This window comes from Myripristis murdjan, chromosome 18 (assembly GCF_902150065.1).
Source record: "Myripristis murdjan chromosome 18, fMyrMur1.1, whole genome shotgun sequence".
NCBI lineage: Eukaryota > Metazoa > Chordata > Actinopteri > Holocentriformes > Holocentridae > Myripristis > Myripristis murdjan.
The window spans coordinates 22,778,760-22,791,178 of NC_043997.1; the positions used below are offsets into that span (position 1 = coordinate 22,778,760).

Consider the following 12,419-nt stretch of genomic DNA (forward strand, 5'->3'; position numbering starts at 1 on the left):
TTATTTAACTTGCTGTTGCTGTAAAACTACAAGTCCCAGCAGTGCACTAATTCTAGATTTGTCCGTAGTGCCACGTCATTTCACGTCACTACCGCGCCTGCGCAGCCATCTTGTACCTCTACCGAACAACGGGCACAGAAAGGAAGAAAAAGGACGAAAATAAACCCTTATAACTTGAGCAAACTGGGATATGTCTGGTAGATTTAACGTTATATGAAATTATAAAAGTATAAACACAGTGGAAGGACCAGGGGGCGGTAACGGAGACGGTTAAATACCCATCTAAGTGCCTCGGATACCCGGACCTACAAGTCATCTTTTTTGCTGGAGTAGGAGGAAGGAAGAGTCGGGTTGCCGACAGAAAAACACGACGAGTCAAACCATGAATCCCGAATAGTGAGTTCAGTGTTGCTTCACTATAACACCTCCACTGTTGTTTTTCATTTGTGCGCCGTGTTTCTTGGGGTGCTGTGCGGCATATGGTACAGCAGGAGGTTTTCCACAGGCTAGGTCTGCTGTGGTCAGGTTTAAGGCTAGCGTTAGCCGGCTAGCCTGAACAGGGCGCGGACGGTTTCTTTAATATGTTCACCTCTCGCTTGAGCGTGTTTTCTCTCTTAACGTCAGGTGACAGCTTGCTCGTGCCACGCCGGGACGTCGGCGTTTGGCACGCGGCTGTTCTGGGCTAAAAGCGGAGCTTTCGGTGTGAATTTGGATAGGAAACGGTGCGGATGGTTTACGATGTAAACGCTGGCAAACAGGACTAGAAGCAGCTAGCTGAACTGACTTGCTAGTCCGGTCTACATGACACCTCGGCAGCTAACCGATGTTGAATGCCTGACCTGCTGCCCAGATACGTCGCCTGCCTGCTCCTCTACAGATTCACACCAAACCATATTGAAAATTTATGTACGATTGTTTGTCTTAACAACATCGATACACACCCGATAGACAGTAAGTTTAAATTGTTAACGAATCATAGAGATCCTCTCTTAAATTCAGCATAAGCTATATCTAATCCACTTAGTTATTATTTCAATTAACTCTATTCTTGAAGAAGTTGCGTCCAGGTTTCCAACTTCCACCAGAGTACACAGTTCTGTGTTCTAGCGAGCAAAGGGAAGGGTTTCTGTAAAATGTATTTAAATGCGTTTCTGCTTATTAGGTCCTCACAATACGGACAAAATTTCATATTTCTGTTTTTGCCAAATATCTCGATAGCGATACTATATGACTATGGGTTTACACAAGTGTAGCATCAGTGAAAATTAAGTATGCTTCTAAAAACAGTATAATACAGTTATTTCACAAAGTGTTCTATTGATCAGAGCCGACCAATTGCTGTCTTAAAAGGCTGCATTAAAATAAATTAAAAAAAATTCAAACCCAACATTTAGCTGCATAATAATACCAACTAGATGTAGAAAATGCAGTTACTTCACAAAACTTCTTTTGATCACAACAGACCAGTCACTGTCCCAGGCTAACCCTTACCCTTAATATGATATCATCCATATTGTTGCCTTTTTAGATATTAATAACCCTTTATGTTCATGTCTACACAACGATATGATAACGATACACCGTTCAGCCCTACTGCTTAAGGTACGCATAGAATATGAAGTTATTATAAATTCATATTCCACCAGGAGTAAACATTGTGTTTATAGCGGAGTGAAATGTGTCGTGGCTAGACGATACGGTAGGTAGCAGATGTGGGATGATTGACCCGCAGTCCTGAAATGGGAGGACACCGGCTTGTCACCGGATCCCCGGGTCGGTGCTGGAACGTCACACCACCGCAGCAGCTTGCAGCCGGTGGACCCCGGCAGCTAAGTGCTAACTGCAGGCCTTCCCTTAAATTGTTATGGAAATTTGCTTTGCTAGACCAGTCAGACAGGCACTAACAGCGCTATACCCTTAGTGTAGAGAGAGTGTTTTCTCTCTACATGCATCGTTATGAATGTTTTTTTTGTTTTGTTTTTTTTGCATAGTGATTTTGTGGTAAACAGAAAGGTGTATAAGCAACCAGCACAAATTCAGATCAGGTTTATTTTTGTGAGGTAAAACCCTATCCTTGTGTTATGTACATTAGTGCAATGCTAGTTACCATGAGATATGCTATGAATTTACATAGTAATAGGTTGGCAATAATTAAAGGTGGACAAATGATGGTTGTTTACTCTCTGCTGCTAACTGCCATTCTCAATTACTTAGCTCAGGCATGCACTTAAGATGGACATGTGCTTGCTTGCTGCAATTAACAGTGATTGATTGACCCACCCCAGTAGCCTTCAGCATCAATCCGCATCACAACAAGCGCTAGTCATGCGCAGTGAGGCCCAAGGAAGTTGCAACACTCCTGTTACATCCAGTGTTTGTGCTACAATATCAGATACACCGGCTTGATAGGCTGTGTCAGGTTGCAGCGCGCGGCAAGTTTCAGTTTCTGGTGACACAGGAATAGCAGCGATATTGCACAATTCTTTACACCTGTCTGTGCTGTGTGTCAAATGCATGTGATGTTGTTTATGCGCTCAATGATTTTTCGGGGGGTGGGGTGATGTTCTATAAATGTACTCACCCAAATACATTTGTGGAAGCCCCACATCTAAGGTGTGTGTCTGGAGCTTGGCTGCAAGTCAATAGCAGACCACAACACTATCAACTGAGAAACAGCATATGCAGTGAGGTAAGAAATGTCTGGTCCCTGGTCTGATGTGGATTGTTTTTATTTCAGTGACTATCTGTTCAAGCTCCTGCTCATTGGTGACTCAGGTGTTGGAAAGTCCTGTCTTCTGCTACGCTTTGCTGTAAGTAGCACTGCCCCCCTCCCTGACACTTTGTATTTTTTATGACTGTGAGGCTAAGCTTTGTGCAGTTGTCACTGTCCAAACTACAACTTCCGGTCTTTCCTCATTCTGGTCTTTTCATGACCCCGTCTTGTTTTTCTCACTTTCTTTCCCCCTCCCCCGATTCAGGATGACACCTACACGGAGAGCTACATCAGCACCATTGGAGTGGACTTCAAGATCCGCACCATTGAGCTGGATGGCAAGACCATCAAACTGCAGATTGTGAGTCTACACACACACACACACACACACACACACACACACACATACACACACACACCCACACACACACATACACACACACACACACACACACACACACACACACACACACACACACACACACACACACACACAGAGTCCACTTCCCAACCCTCCTTCCAGTTCCATAGTTTGGATCCAGCTATTGTTAACCAAACACACGAGAGGCTCACTCTGTGTGTGTATGCGTTTTGTATTCAGACCAAGGTGTAACTGGATACTGTTTTGGTTAAGGGAACAGGCTGTGCCACTAGAAAGACACAGAGTTTATTAGACAGACACAACTCCCTCTCCCAAGCACACCAAATGTCAAAGCCTTTTTTAGGTTCTTCAACACATTCAATAGTTATGTTTAATAGTTCCATTACTTCCTGTTTATAAAGTGATCTTAATAACTTGCCCTGAAGATAGTAGAGCTGTCACTTTTCCCAAAAATCTAGTTTAAATGAATTTGAAATGACACGCAATACACAACCCCTCTCCATTCAGTACAATGTAATGTGTAATACATGCAGTTTAACACATCTTTTCATGACATACTATGTCATAGGTGGTATTCCATCGTGACGCTGTCATTTATTAGTCTTTCTATTTTTTAATCCAAGGAGCTTGCTTTTCTTGCAGCAGACAGCTGTCTGATGGAGACCTTCCAACATCAGCTGCAGTTTGCTTTAGTCTGGAAAAGACCATATTAATGGCCGGGCTTTCTCCTCAAGCCCCTTGTGCACTGCCAGGTTTAGCATGTGGGCCAAAAAGGGTACATTAATAAGCCCTGAACTACGTATAGTGTTCACATAGTTCAGAGCATTGTTCGTAGCTACAGCTACAGCTGCTTCACGGGTGATCCTCGCATACAAATCGTGCTGTCTTATTGATGATGGTTTTTTTTACAAGCTTCTGGCAAGGGGCCTGCTGAAGCTGAGAGTGCTGAATAATAGGTGGTCAGATGAGGTTGTACACTTGATGTTGCTCTGCCCGTCTGCGATCCCTCCACAACCTCACTTGGGTGGCACACTAACGTTAGCGAGTGAGTCCGCAGATTTGTTGACGTTGTATAGAAAGACAGCTGCTTTGCACAAAATCAACAAACAGCCTTCAGGGATGCACGATAATATCGGCACATTATCGATATTTGCCGATGAAGGCTTTACAGTGAATATTGGCATGTTTTCTATACCCGAAGTTCTAGTAGTTTTCTTATTTTGCCCAGTGAATGTGTATATTTTAAAAAGCATTGATATTTTATATCTGCATCTGGCAGTGGGCCATCATGATAAGAAAATGCTTAATGCCACTGTAGGAGAGAGTTGATGTTTTCTGCAGTTAAGTTGAAAAATATGTGCATATATTGGTTTCGGCATTGGCAATCCGCCAGAAGAGTTGGAAAATATCAGCATATCAAATATTGGCAAAAAATCCAACATTGTGCATCCCTTACCTTTGCCACTTTGCCATCAACGGTGTACAACCCAAACTACTTTCACACACTGCTCCTTAGATGCTTTGGTGTTTTGATTGTCTGCTCAGAACAGCTTTGCTTGCTAGCGTTCCCTGTTTTATCTTGTCATTGTAGTAAACAACATAACATTACTAGCTTAGTTTACTGATAGGTCAGTAGGGCATGATGTAGGTCAAGCTGATAGTGAAGTCTTAAAGCACCCTCTGCTGGATCTCAGGCAAAGAACTTCAAAGGGTCTGTTGTCCCCAAAGACAACTTAAAAAAAAGAATTTAAACAGTTAATTAAAGTTGTAATATTACGTTTTTTTTTTCCACATTCAAACAAATGTTTGAATTTATACTGAACAGTGACATTATTATCAAGTACTGTAGATTGTATAGAAGGGCAGGGCAGTATGTACAAAATCAAATATCCTGGTATTTTTGATTTAGTATCTTTATTGATAGATGATAGATGATAATAGATGATTACTTGTGCTTCCATGAAATATTTATACACAAGATATTACTCATCGATTCTTTATTGCCTGCACTGAAACTGCATTTTGTTGGATTGATTTGTAACCCCTTGTCTCTTCACTTGTTTTCTGTTTGTATGTGTTTGTGTCTGTCTGTGTGTCTCTCAGTGGGACACTGCAGGTCAGGAACGGTTCCGCACCATCACCTCTAGTTACTACCGTGGAGCCCATGGCATCATTGTTGTATATGATGTGACCGACCAGGTGGGTCAGCACCCTACATTCTGTTAACTGTAGAGTTTTTGTCTACAAAATATAATTGTTATGCCTCAAGGGAAATGAATGACTATGTTGATGGGCAAGGCAGAATTGATACTAGTCAGTGGCACCCTGAAAGTCATAATTAGATAATGATCACTCAGAGAAATATAGTGGCATTACATCAGCTATCATGTATCTGAGGAGACTTACCCTCTGGCCAAAATGTACAACCCCCATTCTTCCACTGTGTTCCCCTGACCTGCACCAAGCCAGTGCAACATCAGAGGTGGAGGGCCCACTCTTGGTTTTGTTTTTTGACAGCGAAATAAAATTTTACTGTAAAAACTCTTCTGATAGCCACAGCACATTAAAGACAGACTTCAACCAGTATGGGTTTTGAGGCTGATTCCACATTTTAATCAGGTTATAAAAGCCTTTGAAACTGCATTTAGACCATCATAGGACACTAATACTCTACTGAAAGCCAGGCAAATTCTTCAAAGGGTTAGTGGCAGTCAGTATGGTAGGGTATTCAGTGGTATAAGAACCTCTCGGATACATTACTGTCACAAACTATTGAACAAACATTGCAGGTTTTTCATATTGTTACTGAATAGCCATGGTCAGGGGTGAGCCTCGACCATAAACAATAAACAATATACTTGATTTGTGCAAAGTGATTGTTGCCAAACTTTGATGTAGTTTGCGTCTCACCCTCACTGATCTACGTTTGCCCCTTAGAGACCACTGCATGCTCAGTACAGTGTAAAAAAGCACAAATTATAAACTATCCCCAGTTACCTGCACTATCTGTTGTCATGCTGATATTCCTGTTGTCATTCTGCAGGAGTCCTATAACAACGTCAAGCAGTGGCTTCAGGAAATCGACCGCTACGCCAGTGAAAATGTCAACAAGCTTCTGGTGGGCAACAAGTGTGACCTGACCACCAAGAAAGTAGTGGACTATACAACAGCTAAGGTACCAACATTTGTACAATTATCACACCTTTTCTTTGGTCTGACCTATAGTGGATAAGTTGACTTCATCACATTTTAAGGTGTGGTTCATCTAGGTTCCCACTACTCAGATGAAAACAAACCAGTGCTCGTAAACAAAAATCACACAGGCAAAACAAATCTGATCCCAGTGGCTGTAACTCTAGCTAAGTATGTGTGCTCTTTCCTCTGCTGTTCCTAACCAGTAGCTGAATATGACCTTCAGTCTAGACTTTAGTTTGTTATACTAGGCTTCTGAGCACAGGGGCAAGCACTGGCAGTGAGATGCCAGCATCTGCCTCCTTACATCCATAAACCCCTGTGTTTTTTGGGTTGTTTGCTGCATTTGGTCCACATTACAGTTGCAGTTTATTTGGAGAGTTAGAAAGGGAGACAGATAGTTTGAAACCAGAACTTGGGACCTAGACCTTTTCCAGTGTGTTTGTGAGGTTATTTAAGTAAAACACTTCCAAAGCCATATCAAGCCATGATGCACACAGACATGTTATAGTTCCTCTCATCATTGCAAGAGCAATATGAAAAGCTTCTGTATTCATTGTTCAGTTGGTTCAGTACAAGTGTTGTTCATAGTTAACAGCTGTCAATTGAAACTGCATGAAAACAACCCGCAAGATATTTTTGTGTAAGTTATAGGCTGAATAATCTTTTAAAAACTTTTCATATTTAGCACCAAAAAGTAGCCTGATGCATATGTATATTTTTATAAGTTGAATTGAAAAAGTAGTCCATGGCACTACAGTGCAGTGTTATATTACCTTTATATGTCAGTGTGCATTGCCACTGTGGCATTTCTTTCTTTCACTCAGTGGACATTTTTTCTCAATTAAATTTCAACAAATTCAGGTTAAGGGCTTCCCATGGACAGCCACTAAATGTAATCAGTAAAACTGTGTCATACCAGAGACGAATAGAGCCTTTTCTTAGCAGCTATTTTGACATGGAACAGTGGGGCAAACACTGGTGTCACTAAACACCTTGATTATGGTTCTGTTCCTTAAGCCTAAACGGAACCTTAATTAAGACCATAACTAACTGTGTTTACCCTGCTGTTTCATGCCAGAAAGGCAGGTATTGACCCCATATCAGTTTAATCTCGGTCATAATGCATGTTCGTCAAACAAGGTAGGGAGTGCATAATGTGGGTAATTATTTCCTCTGCTCTGTCTGGTAGGAGTTTGCTGACTCCCTGGCTATCCCCTTCTTGGAGACGAGCGCCAAGAATGCCACCAACGTGGAGCAGGCCTTCATGACCATGGCTGCCGAGATCAAGAAGCGCATGGGACCCGGGGCCACAGCTGGCGGTGACAAGCCCAACTTGAAAATTGAGAGCACCCCTGTCAGGCAGTCCGGTGGGGGCTGCTGTTAAAGGACCCTGCCGACCCCTCCCCCCGCCCCACCACCACCACCACCGACCACCAAAACCTCCCTCCCTCTTCCTCTGTCACCTCCCAGCACCCCCCCTCCACTACCATCACCAGTCTGGGCTCCTCATCTTGGCCTAAACCTACCACTCCTCCATAACATCTTGTTACCTGCAGACTAGCTCCCTGCCCCCCTCTGTCAGGCCACCAACAACCAGTGGGATAGAGATATAGGGATGACTAGGCAAACAGAGGAGGTGAGACAGAAAAAGTAGATGATAGGAAGAGGGGGAAAAGATCAAAGAACAGAATGAAACTTGGAGACAGTTAATTGAGGACTGTATCTCCACCAAATGACAGAGAAGAAGGAAATAGGCTTGAGAGGGAGGGAGAGAAATAGTGGCAGAGGCAACTTTCTCATTTTTGCCAAGAGGACAGAAAGTAAACACATATAGGGGAAAGATTGGTATTGATTTAGAGTGGAATGGGGGCGATGGAAGATTAGGTTTAGATTCCAGCTAGCTTATCTCTACATAAACACACACACACACACACACACACACACACACACACACACACACACACACACACACACACACAGACAGTATAGTAGGTGAAAGTAGGGTGGCAGGGGTTAAAGTGATTTGAGCCTTTTGGCCAGACATTTAACGGCCGAGCGGTGTTTCGGTGTTTCCATTTTCCCCTCCGGCTCTGTCTGTCTTTGCTGATCTCATCATCCAGGCTCCCACCTCAGCCCAAACTTCTTGATCCCTGGAATAATCTGCGTGACTACACACACACACACAAACACAAACACACACACACACACACACACACACACACACACACACACACACACACACACACACATGCACACAGCAAGTTCAACGTGCCTGAGTCACCCACTGTTGATGCTCAATATGCAGTAATGAAAGCTGCATTCATTATTAGGAGGCTGAATGGCATTAGTGATGTTAACAGTGACTCATCATTGTCATTTACTTATGAAGATCCAGGGGAAGCCTATTCAGTGAGCCTCTCTCCCTCCTTCCTCTTCCTCAGCTTAAAGCCTCACTAGTCTGAATGAAGTGGAATCGCATATACAGGAGGGAGAGACACAGTCCAGCTCATTTACTTCACATCTAGAGTAGGGCTGAACAATGTAGTAATCATATTGTGATTAAATTTGCAGATACTGTGATATGATTCACGAATTTAGTAAGGATGATAACTTGTCTGTACAAAAAAACATGTTATCTTACAACTGGAAAATATGATATGTAGGATAGGGATCTCTGTAGCAACATAAGACTTTTTTTTTTGTTTGTTTTGTCACTCATTTCACATCCAAAAATTGCAGCTTTTGCAATTAGGATATTGCACTTGGCCATATTGTGATTCTGATAAATATTTTGATTAATTGTTCAGCCCTAATCTAGAGGTAGACATCTAGTTGGAGCCGAGGTAGAGGCAGTAGTTGTGAGCGCTGTAATATATGGTGTTGGCTAGTCTTCATTACCCCTCAAAAGAAGGAAACATGTAAAAGGAAAGAAGAGAATATAACTTGATAGAAAACTCAGTGTTGTGCATTTTGGTGATCCTTAAATGACACTAGATATTGCGGTATGCGTCGGCATTGCACACATACAGATAACAAGGCATGACAAACTAGGTAGGGGGGCAATGACACATTCAATTTGACTTATGTGGACAACCAAGAGAAGCAATTAGCAATATTCTGCGTCCATCAAAGTAGATTCTTACAGTTACTCTTTTATTATTATTAAGGTTTTATTATTTTATTTTATTTTTTTCTCATTGATTTTTTTGTTTGTTTTCCTTTTGTTTTTCTAATGGAGAAAGCTTGTACAATTTGCTTAATGCTCATGTTCAGTATACATGGCATGGTGGGTTTTAGGATGTAGTCTGATATTTGCTTTGTGCTTGTTTGCGAGATGAAGCTGGGGTAGAGCTGCGGTGTGGGAGTGTGAGGAGGGCGGGTCTTACAAAACATGCTGTTCCTTCCCTGAGATTGACTTGGTCATTAGTTGAAGGACCATAGCAGTGATTTTGCTTGTTACGCATAATCTCTACAAAATGTCGCTCTGCTGGAAAATAGTCTCCGCGGAAACTGCTTTATACAGCCAATTATCATTTCTGTGCTTTAAAAATAGTGACAACTATGTTAGCTACAGAAGCAGATCATTATAAGGTGGGTGTTGCAACCAAAAATTCACATTTAAAAATCAAGGGATTTTGGGTATATGTTGTGAAATCTTTAGTACCCCCATATGATTTGCAAAATGGTTTGTTGCAATGTAAATGTGGGGAAATTGTGGTAAATGAGCCAAAAAAATCACAATCACCGGTATGGTCCTTTAAGCATAGTTTGTCACATCTCACAGTTGGTGGTTCACATTAGCCTGTCGACAGTTCCTTTACGTCCCTAAGCGTTTGTGTTTCCTAAGCAGTTGTTTTGGTGGAGCTAGCCTTAACGTCCTAGAGGCTTAAAGTGAATTTTAATGTCAGCAGTAGAACATTTCTCACACCTGCCAGCGACTTGTGTAATAACATCAACAGCAGAGAAAGTGGTTTGAGGTCTTTTCATTGCTTGGAGCTCTCGGACTTGTTCTTTGGGTCTCACAGCAGTGTGTTATTTCTCACTTGGCGTTTCCTTGGATCCTGGTAGGAATTTGGGGGAAAGAGCAACCTCTGACCTCCTGTCATCAACCTGAGCCGCAGCTTTTTACCCCATTTTAATAAACTGTAAAGAACTGGAAACTAATACAGACATTTGCTGTAGTAGCTAGTTTACTTTTTTACATACTGTCAGACAAGTAGCATCATGACCTTCAGAGAACTAGTTTGAATGGATGCCAAGTTCTGTTTTGCTGCCCCTCCTTAAGAGGCAAGAATGTCCACTATCAGTCCTTTCTCTTGGCAGCCTGTGGTCTAGTTACGGATGTTAACTTAGTTCTGAACACAGCTATACGCCTTACACTGCAGGGAAACGTCCATGCTGAACGGTAGCTGCTGTGTGCACATTCTGGTCCAGGTTATAGTCTGTTTCATCGGGTTGCACCCTGTCTTGGAGCGCCTGGAGGTCAAGGGACTGACTGGTCTTGGTTAGTAGACCGGATATGAACTCCCGACTCTCACCTCCGGCTCAACCGCGTCGCCGCAACCCAGTGAATCCCTCAAGATTCTCCTTGACCGGCGCCTCTGCTTCGATAAGGGAATCTCGTCTAGGTTTTGGTTGCATTCCTGATTCTGTTTGGCTCTCTCTGCAGCAACCCTCTCAGCATTTCAGGTACAACGCCTGTGGCAAGGTGTTGCAAAAAGTGCAATTCCAGCTTCTTCAAAGTGAGACTTGAAGTGAATACAGAGGAGCACATGCCATCTTCAAAACACTAGCCTGAGGTCTCATCGCTCTTTGAATGACGTGTGGTCAGACAGCCGCATCTACTTAAGTGTGAGCTAAGGAGTCATTTTTCAGTATAGATGTGTCAGTGTAAAGATAGCGGACGATGCATTAGAATCGTGTGGTTTGGTTTACACAGGTGTAGTTTTAGCTTTTTTCCCCCCGACCCTGTGATACAAAACTGGAAGGCTGTAGTTCGCTGCGCAGGATTGGAATCCGGTCGGCCTGAGTTGTCAGCTGACACTGAGGGGAAGGGAGGGAACAGCAGTATGTGTACGTATGTGTGTGTGTTTATGTGTGTGAGGAGCAGGGTGGGGTTGCGTGTAACATTCCTTAGCTTTTTGGACACATACCGGCTTCCCGGCATTACACCAATCTCACTTGAGTAGATGCAAAAAAGAAAAAAGAAAAAGAAAAAAGGCAATCATTTGAAACTACACATACACACACATGCATGCAAGTCTCACACACACAAACACACACATACATAACAGACATTTTGCACCATAATGAGTGAGTCCCTTTTTTTTGATTTCCTCTTGAATGTTCTTTCTTTCAAGGAGTCTTGATATTCTACTGATTTTAATATATTCATTGAATACTATACTGTGGTAATATTGTGTCCGGTCCATCGAAGGATAAGGGGACGCTGGGTATGAACTCCTAGGGGTGGGGCATCCAATGTGGGGGTGGGGTCAACAGGATTTAGGGTGGGGTTTGCTTATGAATGTGATTCTGATGGAACGTCACTCGACTTTTTCTTCTTTTGTCCCCCCCCTTTTTTTGTATTCATTTGGGAAAAGGGGGTATTTTCCATGTCATTTGCACACATCTTCATTGCTGTCCAATGGCTTAATAAAAGCACTCACTAGGTGGTGTTTGTTAATAGCAAAGCACCGGGCAGGACCTCGCCTGTCAGTCACTTTCTGTCTTTTCTGTTTCGCTTGTTCACTTTGGTGCTCTGTCTCACTGCTGAGTTTGATCATGTTTTTTTCTGTACATATTATAAATATATATATAATAAAATGATGAAAAAGATCAATGTTAACATGAGTTTGTGGTTGTTTTTCTTTTTAATTAGTGCTACTCCGAAGATAATTGTTGATGACCAATTTAATATTTCTTAAAGCTTGAATATTTTCTTGCCTGAAAATAATTCAGTGTTTCCTCCAGCATTGTGTTCTTGTCAGGGTGGAAACAACATTTAGACCACGATGAGATACAGACTCGACAGTGAGCACTGAAACTTCTACATTATTCAATGCAGCCTGATCAAAATGTGCAGTTTAACCCTCTGAAACCCTTGTGCTATTATTTTGACGTTTCATT

General features: G+C 42.4%; 1 protein-coding gene across 2 annotated transcripts; it reads left to right on the top strand.

The window, feature by feature from the left end:
- The first annotated feature begins 96 nt into the window (after positions 1-96).
- On the top strand, positions 97-12,138 carry rab1ba (zRAB1B, member RAS oncogene family a). 2 transcript variants are annotated; one of them, XM_030076612.1, is made up of 7 exons: positions 97-396; positions 2,738-2,810; positions 2,979-3,074; positions 5,199-5,294; positions 6,139-6,270; positions 7,480-7,691; positions 7,722-12,138. In XM_030076612.1, exons 1-6 carry the CDS (start codon positions 383-385, stop codon positions 7,672-7,674), a joined length of 606 nt encoding a protein of 201 aa, XP_029932472.1. In that variant the 5' UTR covers positions 97-382; the 3' UTR covers positions 7,675-7,691; positions 7,722-12,138. The 2 variants fall into 2 exon arrangements, with proteins under 2 accessions (XP_029932472.1, XP_029932471.1); XM_030076611.1 differs by having other exon boundaries at positions 7,480-12,138.
- The last annotated feature ends 281 nt before the right edge of the window (positions 12,139-12,419 follow it).

Excerpts from the sequence above, each read along its gene's own strand:
- rab1ba (XM_030076611.1), top strand. Across the intron at positions 5,295-6,138 it reads TATATGATGTGACCGACCAG|GAGTCCTATAACAACGTCAA; the intron begins GTGGGTCAGCAC and ends GTCATTCTGCAG. Across the intron at positions 6,271-7,479 it reads TGGACTATACAACAGCTAAG|GAGTTTGCTGACTCCCTGGC; the intron begins GTACCAACATTT and ends TCTGTCTGGTAG.